This window comes from Tympanuchus pallidicinctus, unplaced genomic scaffold (assembly GCF_026119805.1).
Source record: "Tympanuchus pallidicinctus isolate F22 unplaced genomic scaffold, pur_lepc_1.0 scaffold3, whole genome shotgun sequence".
Lineage (NCBI taxonomy): Eukaryota > Metazoa > Chordata > Aves > Galliformes > Phasianidae > Tympanuchus > Tympanuchus pallidicinctus.
In genome coordinates this window covers 75722855-75749045 of record NW_026294747.1, presented here as the reverse complement: position 1 = coordinate 75749045, position 26191 = coordinate 75722855, and the positions used below count along the sequence as shown (strand labels likewise).

The 26191-nt window shown below is 39.7% G+C and overlaps 1 protein-coding gene across 29 annotated transcripts in view; it reads left to right on the top strand.

Annotated features, from left to right (window-relative positions):
• KIAA1217 (KIAA1217 ortholog) overlaps window positions 1-26191 on the top strand; it is a 342938-nt gene that overhangs the window by 271354 nt on the left and 45393 nt on the right. For 25 of the 29 annotated variants that reach the window (XR_008209409.1, XM_052695270.1, XM_052695291.1 and 22 more), the window contains one exon: window positions 22165-22997. Coding sequence is in view for 28 of the 29 variants with exons in the window: in XM_052695270.1 (XP_052551230.1) it covers window positions 22165-22997 (833 nt within the window). In the remaining variant the exon portion in view is untranslated. Of the gene's footprint in view, window positions 1-4748; window positions 5077-15396; window positions 15639-20039; window positions 20182-22164; window positions 22998-26191 lie in introns of those variants that run through there. The other 4 variants (XM_052695287.1, XM_052695289.1, XM_052695288.1 and 1 more) reach the window with 4 other exon arrangements.

Genomic DNA, 26191 nt, shown 5'->3' with positions numbered 1-26191 from the left:
ACATGCTCTCTTCCACACTGTCTCTTTCTGTATCTTTTACTGGACCGTGTTTTCCCCTTTGATGCTCAGAGGACAGGAGATGTGGCTGTGTACAAGCACCTCTTCCACCATATTTTCGCACCCAGTGTCACAGACAGTGACACAGCAAGCAGTGGTGAGGTTACACAGCTTCATCTCCTGTCTACCTGTGGGGACTGTCCCAGGAAAACAGAACAACCAAATGAGCTTGATGGGTCCAGAAAGAAATGCCTGTTCCACCTGTCCTGTGACTTTTATGTGTGCTCCACAGCTGATTCAAATGCGCTGAAAATTTCCTGTGAAGGGATTTGCTTAATTGTGCATTTGCTTCTTGTTTTCATTATCAATTCTGAGCATGTCACACTGCTTTATTATTAATATTTCATGGAAATACTTCTGCTGTTTCAACAGTTTAGGGCCTCATTATTTTAGAAAGATTGCAATGGTTTATTTACAGGCACTATTCTCAACCACTTCTCATGTATATACTTCAGCTATAAAATGGTCCTTTTGATAGGTCAGAAATCTAATTACTAGATTATTCACACTGTTGTGCACACAATGTGAGAGAGCAAATAGATATGCTTCAAAGGGCTAATGTGATAGCTTTTACTGTCTTCCTTGAGGTCCTGAAATTTTTCAATTCTTCTTTTATTCCTGTAGCAGTAACTGGATATATCTGAAACATCTCCTTCATATTCAAAAGCATGACATACCATCGCTGTGCATTATGACCTTAACTGCTATAGCAATGTTACTGTGAACTTTATAAAGTTAGACTGTTGTGTGTGCAGTGAGTGGTGGATGTATCTCCTGTGGCTCTATTTGTGTTCTCTGGATGTGTTTTCAGACACAGTTCACTACTGTGTTAGCTATGTAGATTCAAATGTAAGGACTGGTTATTTGGTCCTCTTCCAGCTAAGTAGTGCCTAACAGAGTTGTTTTGAATACGGGTGTTGCTTTTGTGCAAAAGCAGCATCTGTATTACTCTGTATTGCTTATTTTAAAATACTTTTTACAACAGGTACACACATTTAATGCCTCTTGATTGTGACTAAGTAATCTTTCTTTGGCCATCACTCAAAAATTAAGGTGACACAGTGATAGCCTTTGCAGTAATGTTGTTTTCGTGGTAGAATATTATATTTTGCTCTGCTGAAATGACAGAGGTACTGTTTTGAAATTCTGTGCATCCAACAAAACAGCTCTTTTCTCAGTTCACAAATTTCTTGCCTCTCTGGTCCGAGAGGTGAAGTCAAAACCAGGATGTTCATAGGGACACTGCAGAGAAACATGCAAAAGCCTTCCCTTTGATCCCTGTAAACTTCTGCACTTCAAAGTTATGAGCATGGAAGCAGGCAATTTCTTGAGCGCCGGAAATAATTACATTTGTTTGTCTAAGGATGGGTGTCTTATGGCTGGGTTCTTCCTTGTTCAGTCAGATCCTCGCCAAAGCTTTGCCTGAAGTAGAGAGCTCTGGTAGTGTTCTCTCTTCTGGAAAACACATGGCAGCTTCTGCTCAGCTTGGCAGAAGCACTGTAGGATCTTGTCACAGTTGTCTAAATTGGCCAAATTTGTAAGACCATAATAGATTACTGACCTCTACCTTTTTTTTTTTTTTTTTTTTTTTTTTTTTTTTTTTTTTTGTTCAGTCTGCTTCAAATTAGCCCTCAAATTCACAAGTTGTTAGGCTGGGAGAGAACCACCCTCAGGCAGTGTGATCATACATACATCTTCCTTTAGCAAATGGTGTTAAAGTTAGGGATGGGGGAGGGAGTGCAAAACTTATACATTTTATGCATATGGTAGTGCATGTGCAATACTATGGTAAGAAAGTGAATGCAGAAAAAATGCTGCTTCTTATCCCGCATTCTCTGTGCATTCTTGCACTGGGTAAATTGATGCTCTTCAATTTCATGTGTTCTGCAAGCACTTAAATCCCTTGCAGCGGGAAACAGGGAAAGAATCTGGTAACCACTGTGCACAGTAAATTGTTTAAAAAATTGACAGAAAAGCAGCTTATTTTCAGGTGAGTTGAAAAAACATTATTTAGGGTGTCAGGAGCTGACTGTTGTAAATACATTTTTCCATGGTAATACTGGGAGTCTGGTTCTGTCTCCAGTCATGTGTGAGTTAAAGATGTTGGGTTTTATTCTGTGAGTTGGAAGATTGTGCCTTTACAGATTTTTCTACTGTTCGCCTTCTTGTCCCTTTGGAACGTTTATCTCTGGGTTTGATGATGTTCAGGCTTCTATTCATGTGATTTATAATCATTTCCATGTAACGGACCCAGAATAATCTCAGAAAATAATGTTAGCTGCCAGCTTGGACACCTGTTTTAACTACCAAACAGATGTGAGACCTGTATGGGAATTGGCAGTAACACTTGAAGTATTAAGTATTACCCACACAGATGAGAAGCAAGAGGCATGTGGAATCTGTAAAATTCAGACATCCTACCAAACCATTCTCCATTCTCTCATCCCTTAACTTTAATTTTTCTGATCTTCTTTCTGTTTCATGCACCTTTCTCAATGGACTATGCTGAAGAAAGGAGATTTGCTTGGGCTGTAAACGAATTCTAAGGAACAGTTTCTCTTGAAATCCTTCAGAGTGCCTTATTTGCTTACTGTTACTATGCCATGGCTGTTTACATCTTGAAGAGAATTGTTTGTTTGACAAGTCTGCCATGATTAATGTTGTTTCAAGCAAGAGGTAGCCACATAGTGCTGTCCCACTGAAAATGTTTGTACTTTTCCTTTATTTTTTATTCATTCCCCAACATGTACGCTGAAAATCTGCAGCAGCTGTTCTCTTTGGATTCTTCGTGTTGCTGCAATTCTTTTATTCTGTTGCCTGAGTACGTAATATTAATCAGCTCTTTCTAAGTCTCTACGCAACGATACTTTCAAGATACTGTCTCATGTCCAGATGTGGAAGTTAAGATGATCTTTTTATTTTCTCCAGCATTGTTATGAATTACAGTACAAGTGCATGTACACAACCATGCTGCTCTGTGCAGTTAGAATTAATGGTTTGCACATTCAAAGGGGGAAGACTTTCTCAGATTTACTAACTGTTGGGTCCAGCTTGTTTCTCATCTCACATTTTGGAATGGTTTATGGGTACCATGCCAATAGATAACACTAAAAAGCAGCAGATTTTTGTGTGTTCCTAAATGAATTCAGTGTTTTGGAGGTATCAGAACTCCGTTTGTCCTGTGTTGTCACTGTGACTTCCTGGTGCCATACTGCTGACTTCAAGTTGAAAGGATTGCCCACTATTAGGGCACAGCATATTTTCTGTTCTCATTGCCTACCTCCTCCTTTTATGGAGGGTCTGAAATAAGAAGAATCCTAAATTACAATCTCACCCCTCTGTCCCTGTAACTTGTCTGCCTTTCTGGTGGCACAGCTGGATATTAATGATGTCGGATTATGCAGTGGTTTGTTTTGAGCATCATTTGTCTGCCAGTTTGAGAATCAGGGGGAAATTTTATTTCATAACAAACCAGTGGCTATTTTGCTTGGCAGTCTTTTTCTTCCCACCCACTTGCCCTGAAGCCTGTGGGTTACACTTTGTTTCAAAATGTTCTAGACCCACCATGTTTTCTCTTAATTCCATGGCTTGACTGAGACTTTACCAGGTCAGTAGTTTGTCCCAGACCTCAGCTGAGTGGGTGAGGCTGGAATATTCAAGGAATGCTTGTTGTGGCTGTTGTTGTATTTAGGTACGCTTTGAGGTTTTTCTTTTAAGAAATTGCTTTTCTGTGAAAAGGCAATTAGGGCAAGTTCAGTCAAAGTCAGGGAGCGGGGTACGTGGAAACTCCGCTGCTCTGGCAATTTGAGCGGCTAAAAGGTGATGATGTTCCTGGCAGCAACAGGGCATCGGGCTGCCAAGGTGAGAGGGGATGAGTTAAATTGAGTTGTTCTGTGGAATGATTGCAGATGTTTGATAAGTTGGGTGAACAGTTATGTTGAACAGCTTTTGCTACAGAAACTATGCAACAGCAACTTCTTTTTTCACCTGAAAGTGCCTGGCTAACAGCTTCACTCTCCTCTGCACTATGCCTTGATGAAATCTTGAACTTAAAAAAACCTACAAGTGCTAAAAGCCCTCAACTCCCCAAGAAGCATACCAGGGGGCTGAAATTCAGTGCTGGTTTGCAGGAAAAATACAGAGATAATAAAAGCAGGGTCATCCTTCTATGTTCTTCAGATACCTGTGAACATGCATCCAACTTCTTTGAGATGTTTAGCTTTTTTTTTTTACTGAATTGTTTGTAATCTTTACATCAGAAACATAAAAGCTGCAAATGCTGCCAAAATTACATTTACTCATTACATGCATGGCTAAAAAAAAAGTAACTCCTTGAACTACATAGAGGTACTTAGAAGAAAAGTATTTATTGAAAAAGAATTCTTGCAGCAAATGAGCAAATCGAGTGAAGGTGCTAGAATGCCTGTAGGACAGCATTTGTGTAAGTTGCCATGTGTTTGCCTTACTGATCCTATTACTATAAAACTTAATTTTCTTTTGGGAAGAAAAAGAAAAAAGAAAAAGAAAATGCTAATATTTCTATTATCTGATACTGAGCTTCCAAATGATACAAATCTCATCTTTCCTGCTGTTTTGCTGTCTGCTTTTCCTAATGCTCTTTTTGTCATTGAGAGGTTATGACAACATGAGCCATATTGTATTTATAAACATCACGTGTTTCCTTGATATGACTTGCAGTGTCTGCCAAACAGAACACATGGAAGAAACATTTCTCATTAGCTCAGCATTGGTTTTGGTTATACTGATTTCCGGGACAGGAAAAATGCCTTCCTCACTCAGATTCAACTTTCATACAGTAGAAAGAAAGCCTCTGAGTGTCCATGAAATCGTTTGAACAGAGACGCTGCAGCTCTCTTAGCCCACGTACTTTGTCTGAGGGAAAGAGGAAAAGTGGTTTGTTTTAAAGGGAAGCTGTAATAGCATGTATTGCTGAAACTAATTCTGAATTAAAATACCTGCCAAAGTCATCTAGAAACAGAACTCAGCAAGAGATGTAAGGTAAGATAATGCTTATAAATAATGAAAGGTATATAATTCCTTTTCTTTTTCTTCTTCTTCTTCTTTTTTTTTTTTTTTCCAAACTAAAAGATATTTTCAGATGAACTGGGAATTTAAATCAAAACAGTGAAATCTGTTTCTTCTTCCTTGAGCTGTATGAAAAAATAAATGCTTAATTGTTTACTAAATCACAAAGCTCTACTCTCAGATTTTATGACTAGTTACATATTAAACATTTAAAAAGTTATTTTCCAGCTTGCCACTACAAATCTTGCTGAGATTTGAACAAAATTTATAAAAGAAGTCTCTGATGTTTTGATTTTTTTTACTGTCATGGTTTTACTACCTTTGCTTTGAATGGCTTGTCAGTAGTTGCCAATTATTTATGCAACAGCAGAGCAGCAGACGCTGAGAAGTAGCTGCATCAAATCAGACTGTGATGAAAGACTGTAAATGTACCTGCTCTCTTTCCTTCACATGTCCTTTGATATACAATACCTACTGCTGTATAAAGCCTAAGTTAGTGGGAAAGTGGGTAGAATTGTAAAGAAAATTTCCACTTTTATTTTAGCTTTGTGTAAACCAGCATATAAATCTCAAATGTTTTCTGGCAAAAAGTCAGTCTGTTTAAAGACATAGATCCTGTGTTACAGTGGGATGTGTGCTGCACTGTGGATTTCTTAGTTGGATGGCTCTGTGCTTTGATGGATTTCATTTTTTTTCCCCAAGTAAGATGTGTATATAATATAAGCTTGTTGATTCTGCTGCTATACCAACAATTTAAGAAATACATTTAACAAATAAATAAATAATGCAGATGGGTTTTAAGTTTACAACAAGCTTGCTGTTGAAAGAAAGTATAATGTTCTTAATAGTAAAATGTTCAGGGAACATTAGCTTGCCGCACCCTTGCTGTAATCTTCCAGTTAGCCTAAGAGGAGCGTCATATGGTAGATATCACAAAACGGTTACCTGGAAACTCCCAGAGAGCCTTTTCTGTGGAAACAGATCAACTTGCAACCACAGTGCAGTTGTTTTAATAGTGTTTTTAGGGGTAAAGCTCTTTATTGCCCACAAACAGGCCCATATTCAAGCTAGCCTGTCTTTCATGTTGAGGTTTGCTTAAAGTTTGCCCTGGAGATGAAGAAGTTACTTAATGACAACATCTGATGCCCCCTTGTGTGAAGGTCTCTTCAGCCCTTCATTAAAATTGGAATCTTATCTCTCACATAGGTCTAAGGTTCTCAGGCAAAACTTTCAAAGTCTTCACTGGGAACTTTCCCTGAGTAAAAGCATGAGGATTTCATTTAAGTCCATTTTTATTGTCTACTGGTTTCTGGTTTTGTTCTTACTCCACCTTCTTTTACATAATGTTTCCTTGTTCCAATTCTTTAGATGTTTTACTCTTTCATTTTTTTTTTCCATTGTCCTTTCTTTTAGTAGAACAATTAGCACTAATTTGGCTGTTTACTTGACATTCCTCAAAAGCTGGTGGGGTCAGATGCTGCCAGAACTCCCTAAACACACTGATAGATGATAAAAATTTCTCATGGCCATAGCCCCACTTACTGGGAGAGGAGGTCCTCTTTTACCTCCGTTGTGCACCATGTAGCTTATCTGCATTGCTGGGGCTAGTAACAAAATCTGACCAAGCTTTGTGACTTCCTGTTAGTTTTCCAAATGAGGTTTTACTTGAGGTTTTACTTATGATCACTCTGTGAAGGTTGCTGTTTTGGGATCATGAGACTTAGAACCCCTATGAAGTTAGAAACAATGTTTTTTCCTCATCAACTTGCTGCTGGCTTATCAGTCAGGATCTTAGATTTCCCAAGAAGTTTTTCTCAAATCCAGAATGTGATTCTTCATGATTGTGGCGCAAATTCTCTGCTTTCCACTCAGTCTTTGTTTCAGTCTCCTATTAATTACCTGCCTAGTAGTTAAAACTAAAGAGAATTAGTTCTGTTCCTATCTTTTGACACAGAAAAAGAGCAAACCAGTACCTAGAGTCTAGAAGACATCTAAGTATTTGATGACTTTGATTTCTCTCCATGTTGGAGTGTATTTTTTTTAATGTGAGCTCTGGAAAACTAATCAGAGTTCTGAAAATATGAGGAGTAAAAATATCTTTTCTTGGATACATGTAAGATCTGGGGTTAAAAAAAGCCTCTATTGGCAAAAGCAAGACAGTTGCAAATAACAGCAGGCAACAGGACTCCATGAGAAATGACGTGATGCTGGAGTTATTTTTTTTCATGAGTATATGCCTTTCTGACATCATTGCAAATCAGAACTTTGTGTGAATGAGAGAAAGGACCAACAGGGTGTGTTGGGTAAAGGGCTAGGCCCTTGGGCACTTAATATTTACTATAGATAGCTTCACCTTAAAATAAAGTTATTTACTTCAATCAGGCGGACAGAAGACTGATTGAACAGGTTGTGTACTGTTTTGGATAGAAGGAAGTAAAATGAAAATAAAATATAGGGCTCCAACTGGTTGCTGCAGCAGTAGCTCCTCTAATGTTGCTAAGATATACTCACACCTGCAAATAATTGCTGGGCCTTATAGCTGAGAACTTGGACACGTGCATTGCAAAATCCAGTTGTACAGCTTCCATGACCATTTCTCCGTCTGGTGGTGTTGATGCCAAAACTCAACACTACAGATTACTTCTTCTGATGTGCTATGTCCTTACTTGGAAAGAAATAGCTTTTTACAGGTATAGTAGACGTGCTGCTAAGGTCTTTTAACTATGAGCTCTAATGTATAGCATTTTTATATTATTAATGTCTTAAGGTATTCTATAATAGAAATCATGTTTTGACTATTGTTTGGTAGTGTCAGATGAGACCAAGGGTGATGCTTTATGTTCATTTAACCATATCAGCTTGTTCAGTTTTATTTGGCTTCAGCACAGTGGGAAGAGATACAAATATGGAACAAAAATAAAAGCTGAATCGTTAGTACAGCGAGTCAGAAAGCCATGCATTTATTTTGATTTATGAGTTCAGTTACTAACAGCATTTCTTTTTTTAAAGAGAAGAAATTTGATACACAGCATATTTAAACCAAATAAAAATGCTGATCTCTACCAGAAATGTACATGTCTAAAACTTTTCCTTTTTTGGGAAAAAAAAAAAAAAGGGATGACCCCGTCAGTTCAGCAGTGCCCTGAGGAAGTGCTGAAACTGAGACTGGTCTGAAGGGTTTGGCTGCCTGCGTTGGTGGTGGCCCTCTATGATATGTGCTTGATCTCTTCAAGGGGAACAGGGCGGGGGGGGAGGAAATGCCTGCTGCATCTTCATGAATTACATGACTCCTGTTTGTTTTCAGAATGTTCTGCCTAAAAAAGCAGCTGTGGGAAAGCAAAAAGAAACAAGCAGTTGGTTAAAACACAACGCTAGTTATGAGGGGTGCCATAATGTTAACTTAAAAACAAATCAGTAACAGCTTTTATATGTTCAGTCCAAACAGTCTAATAGCTTATGGGCTGGGTGGGCCATGCTATACTGATGAGATAAATGTGGATATTGGCAAACCAATGATGTAATTATGTAAATCCGACCTTTTTAGGATTGAAATGTGTTATGTTTCAGTGTGTTTATATTTTTGTCATTTGTGATAACACCCTGAAAAATCTTGGCTGAAATGCTAAGAGGTTTCTTAGTGTACTCACCACGCTACTCTGTCTGGAAAGAGTACTAAGGAAGCGTAGAAAATCAAGCATGAGAGATGTATTAACTTTCTCTGCTTAATTGGATAATGTAGCTTTTTTTTTTTTCTTTTTTTTTTAACTCTCACATTCTGTTTGTTTGTTGGAAGTTAAATATGGTCATAGAAATGTGGAAAGGAGTGCCTGCTAGATACACTGATCTGGATGTCTTGATCAGGAGTGAAGTAATGCAGGCTGGTGGTAGGGAGATAGCTCAGACAACAAAATGTTTCTGAGGGAATAGATCCCCACGCAGCAGCACTAGAATTTCAGTCTGTCCAATGCAAAATGTTCTGCTGCATGTGTTGCATTATGTGTTCAGATTGCCTCATGCATGGCTAGACTGGAATTCCTAATGGGACTGCTTGGGGTCAGACGTGGCCTGGTGCTCCCTTCCCCTCCAAGCAGAGATCACTCAGCATGCAGCCAAATTGTCCTACTCTGTGGCAGTGTCTGCTAGGGAGTTCAGGCAGGTTCATCATTGATGTCACCAGGCTAATCCAAATGTACAGCCTGTTCCTCTAGCTAGATTAAAGCTGATGCATGTTGTGAGCTCCATTTTTTTTCATGGCAAGTTGATCAGTCTGATATTGCTTTCACCTTATCTTCACACTGGGTTCTTGTTTTACACCTGGATAAAGTGATCTTACTCCGGAGACTGAAAGAACCACTGGCCACTATGAAGACCTGAGGTGCGGGTGTACCTGGGGAGCAGTCATAGCTATGTGAGATCAAGAGGCTGGTAACAGCATGGAATTGGTGTGGGAAGAGTTTTATAAGAACTGCATGCACACATATATAGAGAAGTCTTGCCACTTGTCAACACTTGGTGATGATTGCATGCAACTACAGTTTCTGATATCCCCCCACTAGTGACCAGACAAAAGACAACAACCACATCTGTGGTAGCTTTTGGCACTCAGCTCAACTGCATGCCAAGTCCTGGAGATGCTACACCAAGGCCTGACTTGCAGAGAGCTGTTCTCTGCAATGCCTGAAGGACACAAAGCTCTTTTCAATCTTAGCCACTTCTTTCGTGGGAATGGCTGAACTTAGTTCTAAGTTTCAAAAGTCATTTGCAGCTTTAAAGTGCATCCCAAACCTCCATGCTTTGAATATGAGAATGGGTTGCAAAGGCAAATGATGTTCACAGCTTTGCCCCTGACTTCATGCATTCACGAGGTCACTCCAGCTGGTGTTTATCTGCAACTCACATCTTTCCTAAAAGTCACTCTCATGTTCTGACCCCTAGCAAAAGACACAAAACCTCAGAGTATCAGCCCAAGCCAAATAAGTTTGTGTTGGATTTATTTTCTTCTTTCTCTTCCCTCTCCTTTCTCTCTCTCTCTCTCCCTTCCATGCCTGCTATGTTAGGCTACAGCACTGTAATAACAAGAACTAATGCAAAATCATCTAGGCATGAAGAAAATTTACATTAGTACATGGTTTTCCACTCTCAGTCTGCTTCCTCATTCTTTTGTTCCTTTTTGTGTGTGTGTGTTGAATTTCCCTTCATGCACCATATTTCTCTTGAATTTCACTTTTTTCTCATCAGTTCCTCAGCATCTGGCTTAATTTTTCTGATTTTCTTTCTTTGAGATTTATTATCCTTTTTTTTTTCTTCTTTTTTTTTTTTTTTTTCCCACAACAGTTCATCTCCGATATTACTCTCTTTCATCTCTGGCCTTTCACAAACTCTTAGTACTGTTCTCCACCCTTTCCCATTGCCCTTTTTTCCTTTTTCCTTTTTTCTTATGTAATTTTACATTCAGAATTCTCTGTTGCCTTTTTTTTTCCTTTGCTTACTGTATGTCTTCACAGTGTCATTTTATATATTGTTTTCAGATTGATTATTGCTATTTTTTATTAATATTTCTGCATTCCTTATGGGCTAAGCAGGAAAAAAATCATGCTACAACTCAGTACTCGACATTTAGGCTTGAAATCTTCAGACATTAGCAATAGTGCTAATAGTAGGACAGAGGAAGAGAAGAATGACAAATAGAGGTGATTCTATATTAGTCTGTGGATAAATAAATAATGCTTATTACCAGCTTTAGGCTAGAGATACTTAGTTCTTTGCTCAGTTGAACAGAAACTGCAGCCCAAATTGGATCCTCTGAGGTGGATATCTGCAAAGTCCACCAGTCCATCATAAGGAATAGCAAGCCACATCTGCAATGAAAATAGCATTCTCCCTTCTAGCTTTAGTATCTCAGCTTGATTTATAAAAAAGGAAAAAAGAATGGGTTGAAAAACAGAGCAGAGATCGAGCTAAATGAAAAGGCATATGGACAGGCTCATGGTAAAGAATAAGTCTGCTGTTCATAAACTTGGGGGAGGAATTGCCTCCCAGTGCCGTCAGTGGGGAGAGACAGGGAGCACCAAGGAACAGCTTGTGCCCCCCAGACAGAGGGACACAGCTGACTTGGGGTGCCTGGCTGCCCTTTAATGTAACATGGGGTGAGACAGATGCTCAGCACTGAGCAGCTAACGATGCCAACTTTACTTCTGAGAAGTAGTGTGTACATGGCTGTGATACATGCTGTGATACTTTCCTATGCGTAGGAAAATGTCTTTGTTTAAATCAGTGCAGAAGTGAGGGGGAAGCATGAGGTTTGAATTACAGAGCAGAGAGACAGACTGCAGACCTGACGTAATAGCTCAGTTTTGCAGAACCTTCTTCATGCGACTCCAGTGAGAGTTAGCTATATTTGCTCTAGTGTACTTAGAGGGGCTTATAGAATTTCCAGCACTTCCAGGATTTGATTGCTTTTATTCACTTGCCTTTTTTTAATCCCTAAAAATCTGAAATTCCTGATTAAGTTGACCTTTCATCACCAAAAGATAGAACTAAAGAGTACTGCCCGCATGTTCGTATACCTAATGTTATACACACATCACAATGATATGTAGCTCCACCCTGCAGGCACAGCCCCCTTTACAGTGGTTCATTCTAGCTAGTAGCAGTCTGTGGTGTGTGGTGTTTTTTGTTTGTCCTTTGCTTTTTGATTTAAGAACTAGGGATTTTGGATTAAGCATGAGAGAACTTTATGGTACATTTGTCTACCGTGAGGCATATCTGTTTCACTGAGTGCCTTAGGAGTCAGTAAACCAAGGGAATAACAGGCAATATGTATGTTTAAAGGAAGATCTGCACACAATCTCAAGCCCAGTACATGTCAGGCAGCTAGAACTGTTCCATTCCCTCTCTGTTTGTTTAGATTGGTCTTTTGGATTCAAAGATGAGCTCCTGTAGGATTATGAATCCCTGTAGATATTCAGGCCTATCTGAAAATGTTATTGAGGGTGATGGAGGGCAGGGTGGCACTGGAACAGCCCAAATGGGCAGGACACCTTGATGCCCTTGACGAAGGATAGCAACTCAGGGGCTCTGTGATCTGTTCCCCCATTTCTGGGGAGCATACCATCTGAGAGTGAGATCAGGGTAGGATGTGACCACTTTTTTACTCCTCTGCTGAATGATGAGGTAAAGCAAGGGGTTGATATTTCTCCTTTCAGTGAAGAAAGTGAATAACCCCACTGAGAGGTTTCTCGTGTTGGAGTAGAAGGGAGAAAGATGGTGGTGGTGGCTCTCATGCTAACAGAGGCTGCAGACATGAGATTTTACAGACAAGTCCATGCATAGGTCTTTGTTCTCCTCCATTCTTTTTTTTCTTAGATCAGAATTAGATGCTGGGTGGGCTGTAGGAATGAATAAGTCATGTGAGACAGATCTTCATTGAAAAAACAACAACAAAAAGGCCAGGAAAAAAAAAAAGCTTCATTCAGAAAACAGCTGTAAAAAACATCATCAGCAAAATGTCTTTCCATTTGGATTCTGCTGGATTGAATGAACTTCTTGCATTTAAGAAAGACCCCACTGACTCCACCACATGCTTTGCTGCAGAGTTGAGCTAGTGATGAGCCACTCAGCCTGTATTTCCCTGTTTTCTGTCAAAGAAATGGTTGTTTACAGCAGCACCAGCATTAACTGCTTAATTGTTTCCATCCAGGAAAGTATTATTAGGGGCGTAAGGACCAAAAGAGCTATTATCAAGAGTTGAAAGGACTTTGATCATCAATCAAGTAATAAGTTAGTTACATGTACGCCTCGTATTTATGCCCCATAGCAGGCTTCAGAATTTTCTCTGTCTTTATAGCTGTGTATGTTATTGATGTGTCTCTAACACTTCTCCACTGAGACTTGAGGGGAGCAAAGAGAAGATAAATTAATGTGATGGGCTAATTAATGCAAAGATCCAACAGATTAATGTTGTAAATAATGTAGAGTAAAAAAAGTAGGGTGACTGGTGATTTTATTTAGTGGTAACTGTCATTAAGATAAACACAGATTTGGAAGTAGTAAACTAGCCCAAACCTTCAGAACTGATCTGAAGTGTAGGGTGTTGTGCTTCTTAAGGGCATGCCCTTTGGTTAGATGGGGGGTTTAACTGGAAAGGAATTCTTGTTCTATGCAGTACATTATAAACAAATAGGTGGCAAGTAATTAAACGCGGGATAATACACGGCAAGTTAGACAAGGCTTGAGGGCTCTGATAAAGTAATTGAAATGGAAAGTATTACTTCAATGGTTTGTATGCATTGTTAGAACCTACAAATTAAATTACAACCTCGGTAGAGATATATTCTTGCACTACTTATGATGTTGTGCCCAGTGTATTTTAAAATTAAAAGAAGATTTATTTTTCATATGAAAACTTTTCATATGCATCAGACATACTCAAAGACTATTGCATATAGTGCCAGATGTGTGGAGAACTAGTTGTAGTATGTTCTGGGATATACTTTACCATGCTAGAGTCCAATTACTGAAAATGTGCATCTGACCAGCTTGCAATTCATTACAAAGAAACTGCAGTGAAATATAGTGATCTTTTTTACCCTGCATATTAGCATAATAATGTGATTCCTCACTGCAGGTTTATTTGCCTGTCAGGAAGAATGTGGATGGCAGAATATACTCTGCACTTGTTGGAAAGCATCTGACATAAAAGCTTATTTGGATAATTTGCCTTTATTTTTACTTTTGGTGTATTTGAGTCTGGTTGGTCAGCAGACCTAAGCAGCTTTTTAACTAGGCAAAGTATATACATCCATACATTAAAAGGGGATGCTTGACTGGCTAGTTAGCCCTGCCAAATATAAACCAGATGCTTCAACAGTAAATACTGCTTTACTCCTATACTGCAAGAAACAAGCCTTGACTGATCAAATTTGAAATAAAAATAAATAGGTTTAACATTGTTTCTGTGCTATAATATTACTTTATTATAGTTCTAGTGCAAATATATAATACAAAGAATATTTCAAAATATTTTTACAGTGAAACTAGAAGTGATACGTTTAAAGACAAAATGAATATCTTTACACTCATTCAAGTCTGTTTCCATTATGCTACAGAGTTAGACCAGTAATGGTGTACAACTTTACAGTGGGTGGTAGGAATCAGAAGACACCACATTTGACTGCAAATCTGGAGGACTCCTTGCTGCTGGGCTATGGTGTAGTAGGGAGAGGAACACCAGGTTTTTTGGTTTTGTTTATGGGATCTGCTCTGAGCTTTGTCATGTTTCTTAAATGCTCTCTATCAGCTTACCCTTCTGTAACAGAAGCGAGTGATGCCTCCCTCTCCGGCTGAGAGGAATACACTGAAATAGAAGCCTTACTCCAGTAAGGTCCCTTATAAATGGCTCTGATGTTGGCTCATGGTCATGTGCTCCAAAATACAGTTTGATTCTTTTGAATGCCAGTCATGTTGATAAAAGCAATATTTTTCTTGCGTGAAAGCATAGCCAAAAAGTACAGAAGAGAACTGCAGCTCTGTGAAGTGCTTCAGTCATGAGATTACCCTATGATGTTTAAGTCCCTCCTCTTTCACACTGTTAATACTGCATTTGTAAGAATACAGTTTCTGTATTCTTTGAGAGGATGGAAGGTGTGGATGCAATCTTTCTGCTCTCGATAGTTGGGTTTTTTTTGACAGTTCGCTTCTCTGTTGTGTCTTTATAACAAAAAAAAAGAAGGAAGGGTAATCCTAATGGTTAGCATAGTGTGCTGTAGCTATCTCTGAGACTGATTTATGGTGGCCCCAAAGTTCAGGTTAGCCAGGAGGCTCAGGTCTTGGTTAATGAGTAGACAGCCAGGTCCCATGGCTGGGTGCTGTGCCCGGCGCAAGAAGCTCTTGCTTCCTCCTGCCAGCCGTTGCTACCAAGTTCGCAACTGAATGGTGGCTGTATTTTTTTCTAGAATTGTTTATGCTGGCTTTGCAAAGTAATTAGAGATCTTCTTAGTGGGGAATTAGTATGTGTGCGTTTCTTATTGTTACCTTTAAAATGCCCTCTCTTACCTAACCGAAGGTGACTCGCTGCTTTATTTATGGCTTTCCCCTTTGTGAGTCTCCCTTGTATTTCATTCTGTAACATTAGTCTCCTATACATCTCATAGGCACACATTAAAAAATGGTTGAGCAATTGAATCACATAGTGTTGCACAGTTTGTGACTGGGTGACATGCCAAGGAAGTTATTTAGTGACTAATTTCAAAGGGGAGGAGAAATTGCAGCGTTGTCATGTGGAAAAGTACTTCAGTCTATTGAAGCAGCGTTACTGGATGACCGGGTAAAGCAAGATGGCCTGCCCCTGTTGTGAGCAGAGGGAGCAAGGAACATTTTCTGTAACCTTTTCCCAGAAGGCATGGATATATAAAATGTTGTACTGTAGACTGAGGATTTAGATTCAAGGCTGAAAACAAAAAGTGCTTTATTAGAAGAAGTGGAACCAAATGTTCATCTTACTGCTGTAGCCATACAGGTGATTTCCTTAAGTAACAGTAAGTGGCTTTAATTATTTCAGAGCATAAATCCTATGGAATATGATGCTGTTTCTCTGTAGGTAAAGTGGGCTAAGAGTAATAAGACTGCTACTGTTTTTAATTGTTGAAACAAATGCCCAGAATAGCATCAGGACAGTTGAGAAATCATGCCTGAGGGATAAGACTGTAGGATTTGATCTGAAACTCTGTTCTGCTTGTTCAAGATCCATCTGCAGCAGGCATGTTGGCTTAGAGGCAAGGTGAAGCAGTCAAACATTATTTTTGATATTACCATTAAATTTGTTTTGTTAGAGCTTTACAGATCTGTTTTACATTCAGTAAAAAGTGAAACAGGTATTCTTTGTTTTCCCCATGGGAGCTTTAGGGTATGGTATGAATTAAGTCTATATGTAGTCAGGGATATAGAAGGACATACTGAGACACGTAAAGTACCTTGAGGTAAAACATTTGGATAGCTGTAGGGTCTGAGTTCATAGACAAGTGTGCATTGAAGATTTAAGTATAAAGTAAGGGACAATAATGTTAAGAATGTGTTTGATGCTCTATCATGTGAAAAGGGAAATAAGGCTGCGACTGAGCTGTGCTTAATTCAAGACAGTGTATGTGTAGCTGAAATATTATGCCCTACATTTACTCTTCTTGAGGTTAAAATAGTGCTTATGCCATATCCCTTGTACATCTTCACAAAAGATAGAGAAGTGTGGGGATGAGATGCTGAGATGACATTAAGTAGTATGGTGAAGACAATTGTTTAGGATTGACTCAGGAGAAGAGTAACTGATGAAAGAAGTCTATGAACATAAAAACTGGGGAAATGGCTTATCCTCAGAGACATCTTACTCTGTCTGATTGCATCATTGTTGAATGAAAATCACATAGAATTAATAATATAGATACCATATCCACATATGTCCCGTAAACTGGTGGTTTTTTTTTTTCAGATGTGATATTTAGAACCAGAAAATTACAGTTTCATAGATGTTCTGAGTTCAACTCTTTTTGCACCATAATACAGAGATTTTACAGCTGGACATATATCAAAACTGTGCAAAAGAAGCTAGAGAACTGAATCCAAGATGGGTGCTAAGAATGGGAAGTTTAGTACAAAAATTACTGGTATTTCTTAGGGAGTTCTGAAAATTCTTTATCTAGAAAAATATCCAGAGGGAGATAATGGAAATGTATGGGGCATGTTAAGAGCAGAGTTAGGTGGCTCTCAGAGTTCCCCATTCATGGCAAGTTTGAACATTTGAAATCAGTTTTATTTTGGAATTACCGGCATGTGATTCCCATAATGAAAAAATATTGTGGAAACTGATTCCTCCTAGAGCTCTGTAGTGTGGGCCAGACTTAGCTGAAGCCAGGACTCCAAGGTTAGCCTAGGTTAGCTGTTTCATTGTCTGAAATATCTCTTCGGGACATCAGAGGACCCATCTTCAGCCAAAATTGCTAACTAAATTAGTCTGAAAGCACTGCTGAGGAGTGATAAGACATTGAAACTCCTGCTCGTCTTATTCCATGATCTTGAAGGTCATTGTGGAACTGCCCAGTACTTCACTCTGCCAAAGAGACCATGGAAGAGCTGGAGTCCCTACCCCTCAGCAGGCTCTGACCAAGTTGTCCTAGGACTGTGAATCTGGAAAGCCAGAACTCTAAAGCACTCCATGAATGTTTCATAAGGAACCATGTTGGTATTTGACTTAAAGCTGCCAGGGAGGACTTTCAACTCACTTTTGTTTAACTGACATTTTAGCAAATCTTTCAGCTCTTCTAAGTTAGCATTGTCTGATGAAGTTATTTTTCATTGGAAGGTTCCTGACCAGAAAAAGCTAAGATGATGGTAACATGCTTTCAGTATGTAAGTATGCCATTGGGCAGCCGGAGGAACCCGCAGATGTAGCCAGCCTGTTTTGTTTTTTTTTTTTTTTTTCTGAAATGGCCCAACAGAATGAGGAAATTTGTAGGAATTAAAAGAGACACAAAGAAAAGACAAAGACAAACAAGTGTGACAAACTTTCAGTGATGTCTGATAGCATGAGGATTTGGCTTTCGAAGAGACAGTCATGGTACATTTCAATGGTACATGGTCATTTTCAAACTGTTTACTGTTTCTGTAATTTTCAAATGCACTATGCCATATTGTAAACGATATTATTTTAGAAATATCAAAACTCTATCTGACATTTTTTTTTGCAAAAGCTCATTTGTGCTTTCAGCTGTGCAAATGCAACCTTGGTGAAAGACCAGCTATGACAGATATGATATAATATAGAGCAACTAATGATTAAACTGAGCATTTTGGACAGCTAGTACAGTAAGGCTGTCAATTTATTTTTGCTAGAGAAGAACTAATGAATTGTGTTCTTGTTGGGTTTGGGGTTCCTTATGTAAACCATCCCTGATTAGCAAAGTGAAGGTCTGCCTCATTTTTAAGAAGATTTTCTTTTAGTGGGCAAGGTCTCTTTATCTTGAATGTATTTGTTATGTAATGAATTGATCAGTTTTGTTATCACTATTCAGTTTTTATGTAGCATTTTCATCAAAGATTGCCCAATTTCTTGATAAAGTTATTTGCAAGTGTCCTCAGTTTACTATTGAGTGAGCCAGCTTTAGGAGCAGATGTGCAGTTTCCTCGGGGAAAAAAAGGGTGCTGACAGGAAAGAAAAAGTAATAGCTTTGCGTGCCTGAGAGGTGATTAATGGTGTCTGCTGGGAACTCCAGGGTGTCTTCAGGACAATGCAGGGATGAGCACCATTACGGAAACATGCTTAATCTAGGTATTTTGGCAGGCTGAAATCCCTGGAGTGAAACCAGTTGTGGTGCTCTCTTGATAGGCAAGGCTTAGTAGAGCAATGGGAAGGGCTGCCAGGTCAGAAACCCTCACCTACTTTTCTCTTTGCCTGTGCTTTGCTATGAGATTTTAGCAGATAACAGTGTGAGTCAAGGTGCACCTCTGGCATCCAGTTACCTGGGGAGATGAAGGGTTGGTGTGGTGCTAATGAATCAGCAGTAGTGCAGTGCTACCTGCCACTGCCCTGGAGTGCTTGTGGGCACAGCTCCCTATGCCCTGTCCCATGTGTGATGCAGGTATAAAGAAGAAGCCCAAGAGAGAGAAGAAATAATGACTGCTTCATTGTGAGAAACCCACCTTATGATACCATGACTCTGTCCTTCTTTCAGGGGAGCTGAGCTATTCAGAGAGCCCGGAGTTGCAGCAAGATTTGTGTTCTGCTATATGCAGAGACACTGGGTCTGCTCGGTCTTTATGTGAGCTACTAGAAGCAAGGGAAACTCTTTGTAAAGTCATCTTTAGATGGGCAAATAGAAAGCTGGTTTGCTACCTTTCTGCATGTAATAGTATTTAAAATACAGCAAGTTACTGAGTATGCAAGCTAATTTTGAAATAAAAAGCCTAGCTGGTTTTATCTGATGTTCACTCTTCTGTATATGTCCAATGCCTCTGTTCTGATAAAAAAGAAGAAATCCAAGTTTATATCTTACAAACTGCAGTATTGTTAGATTGACCAGAAACTTCCTCAGGAGATGCTTAAATGTGGTGTGATCTTTTTTACTATTGAACGTGAAAGATTCTCACTGGTGCCTTTTGCCTCCAGTGTTCATAGAGAAATGGTTGTACTAGCCATCGCCACACTTTAACCTCAAGGACTAACAAACAGGTTTCTATTTCAAGGATGTATAGGCTACAGAGAGCTAGAACAAGGATTTCTTAAGCGATGTGCTCAAGAAAACCACACCCTCAGGCAAATATATTACATAGCTGCAGTTGAAAAGCACGTGATCCTATGCCTACGTTAAAAAATCTTTTTCTTCTCAAAGCAATTGTCTGTGGCATCACCTACTATTACAGGCTCAGATAAGCCTGATATTATCTTTCTCTGTCTTGAGTAATGCAGCATAAGACTAAGAACATGTGGCTCAAAGCAGCCTACATATTAGAGTATGTGTGGGACAGGAAGAAAAAGAACAGTGCAGAAAGTGGAGTATATATGGGGGAGAGTAGTGTGCTTTGAATATCACACAGAAGCTATATAGCTGAGAAGCATAGGAGACCATCATTGGAATTTCTGAAGCTGCCATTAATGAAGAATCCAGAGATTTTGGGGAAGGGAGAAAAGTAGAAAGAGAAAATATCGACAGGTGGCAGGAGGTCCTGTAATGTGACCAGTGAGGCTGCCTGGCCCTCAGCCTTGCCAGCTCACATGCCCCAGTCCTCCGGCCCTGGGCACCCCAGACTCCATGGCTCCAACTGCTCTCCCCTTCTGCACACTCCACCCAGGACTGAGTCACATCCTAAAATAGAAAGGGAACCTTTCAGGAAGGGGCTGTCTGTTCGAGCTTTGTGCCCTCCTAGCCCAGTGGAGTCTTGTTTCAGGCTGTGCACTACATGCGCTATATTAATGCAAAGAGCATTTATAGAGTAAATAGCTTTGTAGCCATCAGTACTCAGACACAGGAAGTTGAGGAATAGCTGAGCTACATATTTGAACTGATCGTTTCCATTCTGAAGTATGGGAATATGGTAAGATGGAAAATAGGTATTTTTCTTTGACAGATTTCTTTAACTTATGAGGAACGAATGAGCATATACAGGAATATGAAGTCCAGAAGTTAGTGGATATAAAATCTATTGCTTTCAAAGCTTCCCATGGAAATTTTCTCTTCAGTACAAGGAAACATCAGAATTTTCCTTTGACTGCAACCCAGTGTATCCTAGTGCCTGTGGTTTGTGTGCCAGATACTGTTGGAACTGTTGCAGTTTTAGCTGATACAACTAAGTAGAAGGTGATACAGCCTGTATGGTGGGGATCAAGGAGGGCTTTCTTCCTCCACTCTCTCAAAATATCTCTTTTGCAAAATATCTCTTGCTGTCTATAGGTGTGAGCCCAAAGCAGCTCAGAGCTGGGAGAGTCTTTCTGTTCTGTTGGCACAACACAGCTCGGTGTGCTGCAGTTTTTCTTCAAGTAGATAAAGAACTCTGTTGAATTTCCACCAGTAATTTTATTAATACTGTTTTGTTCTGTTATATTTTAAATTCCAGACTTCAGTAATTGCCTGTGAAAATTAAAAAAAGCTATTCCATGTTCCCCTTTAGCTGGATAATGCTTCTGACCCATCCCAACTCGTTCCTTTGTTCTGTTGTGTATATTTATTATTGCTGCTGCCATAATCAGGTTATCTCTTCTTTTTGATACCTGATACTGCAGACTTTTGATCTCTGGCCCTGGGGAACGTCATTTGTAATTCCCAAGAGTGGAGCCTGCTGTGATGAGAGCAGCTATTGTTTATATACCGCCATACTGCAATTCCCTTACCAGCGGAAAAACCTGTGGTGGGGCAGGAATAGAAAGAATATAATTTCTTGCCTCATCAGCCATGGATCACTCTTCCTGCAATGAATCCAGTCACACTGTCAAAGCAAGGCGTGAGAGGGGAGAAAAATGGTGAAGATTTCAGATCAATGACTTCCACTGCACAGAAGCATGTGCTGTGTAACTTTAGGAATCCCTTGGAAACAATGCAGAGAGAAGCTGAAATTGCCAACACAAATTTTGGAAGCTTTAATTTTTTTTTCTGATACACTTGGTGGAACTCAGCTGACATTTTATCTCCTTATTTATCCACCTGACCTGTATGGCACCAGAGCAAGCACATGATGCTTGCTAGAGGGAGAATTTCTCTGCTGCGTGCCACTGATGATGCTCAGTCACCTAAAGAGGTCATTGTTGGGCAGTGTGATGCTGCAGTCTCAGAAGCATATGTATTCTCTGCAGGTTTTTGCAGTGGCCTTAGTTAAGGTAGCACTCATGTATTGGTAAGGAAGTTTTCTTTTCATCGTTTACTCAGTCCTTACTGTGAGCAGTTAATGATGCTGATTATAAAACTATAATATTTAGTAGCTTTCTGAGCACGTTCTCTATGCATTTTCCTAAGCTGTCTTATCTTTGGTTGTGGTTCAGGAACTATTAGAACATGTTTTATAGGGACTGACTGTATTCATGCAACTTGAGTGTCAGTGAACATTTGCATATGTGTCCCTTATGCTTTGTGTACCTTTTGCATAATAAAGGCCACATCAAGGCATTAGGAAAAGCAAAATCCTGCACTGAAGTAAATGGAAAATGAGTTTTATTGTATTGTATTGTGTCTAAAGAGTTCAGGTATGTTTGTGATGCCTGCATTTTCTTCCTGGTGTGGAATCAACAAACTCTTTAGCCTGTGTGTCTGATCATTGAACTTTTTCAAGTCCGTATCAGCTATGTGTAAATGGATACTATGGTATTTCCAGGAACAAATGTATTTATAAAACTCTCATATCCCTTTAACATGCAGGTCTTTTTATTGCTGTCTATAGATCCCAAGATGTTTTATTTTTTGCAGATGACAAATTATTTAATCTTGAAGGTAGTTTTCATTTCTGTGAATGTTGATGTCGTCACAATCCACATCACGTTCTGCTCCTTTGGTAATTTTATATTCTGTATGTTTTTTCTTTCATTTCCAGATGCAGAGGGAAATTGCCTATATGGGCCGAGATGGCCCAAGCGCTTCCCGCTCTGGATCTGCTGCACACTCTGCCCATGCGATGCCCAGCTCTCCACCCTCCACTCCAGTGCCCCACTCCATGCCGCCCTCTCCATCCAGGATCCCCTATGGAGGGGGACGTCCCATGGGTGTTCCAGGCAATGCCACCATCCCCAGAGACCGGCTCTCCAGTGTGTCGGCATCACGCTCCATATCGCCAAGCCCAAGCGCCATTTTGGAGAGGCGGGATGTGAAACCAGATGAGGACATGAGTAACAAAAACTTGGCCTTGATCCGAAATGAAGGTCTATATGGGGACCCGTACTTGTTTCATGAGGGGAGGATGAGCGTGGCTGCACCCCACAGCGGACACTCCCTTGATGTCTCTGATCACATTGTCACCTACCATCGCAGTGCCATGAGGTCATCAAGCACTTACTGTAACCCCTCTATGCAGCCTGAAATGCTGGAGCAGTCCTTGTACAGGCAAAAGCCACGAAAATACCCGGAGAGCCACTTGCCCACACTCAGCTCTAAAACGCCTCCTGCCTCACCCCACCGGGTGCCTGATGTGCGCATGATCGATGTCCATCCCCACCATACTGCACATGTCCCTGCTCATGCTATCCAGCCTGACAGGGCCTCTCCCAGCCGCCAGTCCTTCAAAAAGGAGCCAGGACCACCTGTGTTTGTGGATGCCAAAGTGCGAAGCGCCCTTGGCCACGTGGGCATGGCAGAGGCTGTGCCGTCTCCCATTGACAAACAGGCTTTTGGCTATGGGTCACCTGCAGTGCCCAAGGACAAGGAAACAAGGTAAGGCAGAGCCAGACCTTAATTTATGCAAATAATCAATGTTCCTAACATACGCATGTTGTGTTGGCATGCCCAGGGGATGCTGTGATGTGTAGGAAGCTGCTGTGCTGGGCTGCGGTGTTTATTAGCTGTCTGTCAAGGTAGTTAGTAATTTAGAGGAAATGCGACACCACCCATTATTAATCCGAAAGTATTGTCAGCTCATGATGAATCCCTAGTTATTTTCATTTGTGCAAATTTCAGTCATTGGAAAAAATATAATAAAATAAAATGATTAACTAGGATTTTTCTTTCCAGGCAACCAGATCATGTTACAAGAACAAATGATGTTCTGTTCCTGCTAATAAGGGAATATATTTCACCCCCGTTAAGAATGACACTCTGATATTACAATTTTTGGTTCTTTATGGAGTGGAGTTTTTCTCATCTAGTGTTAGGAAATTGGAAGAATTTATCATTACTGTCTTATCTCCTGTAAAACATGAATTTGCATAAAAATAGGACAGTTGTTTGTAATAATGTTCCTCAAGGGGAAGCTGCTGAGAAGAGCAAGTCTGTCCCAGGGAAGAAATTGAAACAAGAGTGCTGTTCCCAGTGATTCTTTCTACCATCAGAAATAGTTGGTGACCTAACTGTTATTAACTTTTCTGCATTGAGAATGATGGTGATGATCTCTCCTCTCTGTTAAGGACCAGCTTTACACAAAGGTCTTCGAAGGCATCTCCTGCTGTAGACCCTGCCCTAGGAGAGAAAAATCATTAAGCTGCCTATCCGTTATTGTGTGTTTGTATGAGTTGCTCTAATCTCCAGCATATTGCTTGTGCTGTTAACTTTTATAGAGCTATACCTATATAGCTCTATATACCTATTCCACTACCTATAGAGGAAGTGAAGATGAATAGCTGGAAAATGCTCAGTTCACAAAGGCCAAAGGTAACTACTGACTGCCTTAACCACTGGGGAGATACAGAGCTTCATATGGCCCCAAACTTCTCTTCCATCTGAGCAACTTTATTAACAATTAGATGCCTCTAACTATGCTAGGTGGAAAGAAGCATGTATTGTGAAGTCCCTTGTTGGGGAGAAAATGGAAAATGGAAGAAAATCAACTTCCCTAAAAAATTACATGCTGATACCAGCTTAGTATTTATACTGACACAAGGAACTGAGTCTAGAGTCACTGAAACCTAGTTTGTATTTATTATTTCCAAGAAAAAAGATCTATGTTCCAGAAATATTTCAAGCATCCACTATGACAACTAGGAAATAATTTGCACATTTTCCATTTCTAATCCAAGAGATCAGATAAAAAATTCTGCAGGATTCTTGTCAGGGGGCTGGAAATGAGGGAGCACACCAACAACTTCCCAGTCTATGCCACTTTTTTTCTTCTGAGCATCTCATCTGTTCACTCTAGTACATAGGCTTGTGTTTGTGAATATACAGCTATACAGTTGCTTAAAGACAGCATTGTACCAGGAGTTTTAGTTTTGGTTCCAAGATATACTTACAGTGATGAAGATAGCATTTGCATAATTATATTCCCAAATAAATATGTGATCTTAAAATTCAGTACGGTGTATTAGCCACATAGCATTGAAAAAAATCATTCTGAAAATGTCTCTTATGTTGTAGGTTTTTTTAAACCTTGAGAACAGTGACTTTATAAACAATAATTCCAAACACTAAAAGCAGTTAATGCAAATTGCTATGTTTTCTAACCCCTGCAGTATCAAGGATGGTGTTGTGCTCAGCCAGTGTGCATGCAGAGTCGAGTGTGGGCTAGCAGCAAAAAGGCAGGTTTGCTTATCTGTTAGTCTTGACAATACTGAGGAGGGAAGTCTTTTGTGTTTGCACGCTGCATTAAGAATCTCCCTATCCTCACTCATTCAGCTTTGCAGATAGCTAGGAGTGGGTTGAGGCCCCTGCGAACATCAAACCCATCATCTCAGCACCATTACTCCTTCAGTCACTAGTGAACTGTGCTGAAAAGAAAGAAAATACCTAGTGACTTCTCTTTTGAGAAATTACCTTGAAGTAGTGCTGTCACGACCTCAGGGACAACACAGAGCTAAGGCAGAGCATAAGTATAAGGCAGAGAAAAGATCAAAATAAATATTGAGAATGCCTGTTTAGCTAAATCTCTCCTTCTGCATTAATTCTCCTTCCGTTCTTCTAGTCAGTGGCTGAAGCAGATATCTATGTACTTCATCAGAATATCCTGGGTACTAAGAGCAGATCAGACCTCTCACTGAGCATATCTTGGCTTTGTTGAAGAAATTACATCTGTTATCTCTGACATGTTAACTGCAGCAAATTTGGATCTACCAAAGATGAAAAAGATGAAAACTACATAGCATCTCCTATCTCTTTTTTTCTAGAGTTTCCCATTTTAATTTTACGTTGTGCTTGCCAGTCTTGTTGAGCCTGTTATTTAAGTCAGAGTTGAGGGGGATTTTATTTCTTCATGTAATTCTTTCTTTTATCTGTTTTACCTCGGGTATTTTCAAGGTAGCTAATTCTGCCACGAAAGGAACTAAATAAATTCTCAGAGTAATTCATTTATCAGAAGACTTCTATATAAAGGACTTTTAAAACAGTGAGAAGAAAGGAGTTCATGGAGATTTCAAAAATTAAAATATTATTAGTATTCATACACACAAAAGATCAAGCAAGTTGCAGCACTTCATCTTTCTGGAGTCAGCGTTCCTTAAATATGAGGTTTACAGGAAGAATGAGTAAATCTTTGTAAGTGAACATAAGCTGTTGGAACAGTGATTGCCACCATTTTTTGAATGGCTCATTTATATAGTTTATGGTGGACAATTCTAGAATCTACCACAGGCAAAACAGATGTTTAAATGTTGGCAAATGGGGAGAGAAGCTTACTCAAGAGTGCATTGAGTTAAATGCGATTTAACTTACATTCCTTGCATTTAAAACATAGGTTATGTTGCAAAACATTGGGCAGTTTCATGGCTGGTGTTCAATATGACACATTACTAAAATGCAGTCCCAAAAAGAACAAGATAACTCTATCCGGTTGTTGTTGTTTTTTCCCTCAAAAGGAATACTGTGCTGTGGTTTTTCTCTGCCCCAACACAACTTCTGTTCTCTTCCTCTGCAGTTAGAAACTAAGGTGTAACAGACACATTTAGGTTATTGTATACTGTTCCCATAATAACAACATTTAT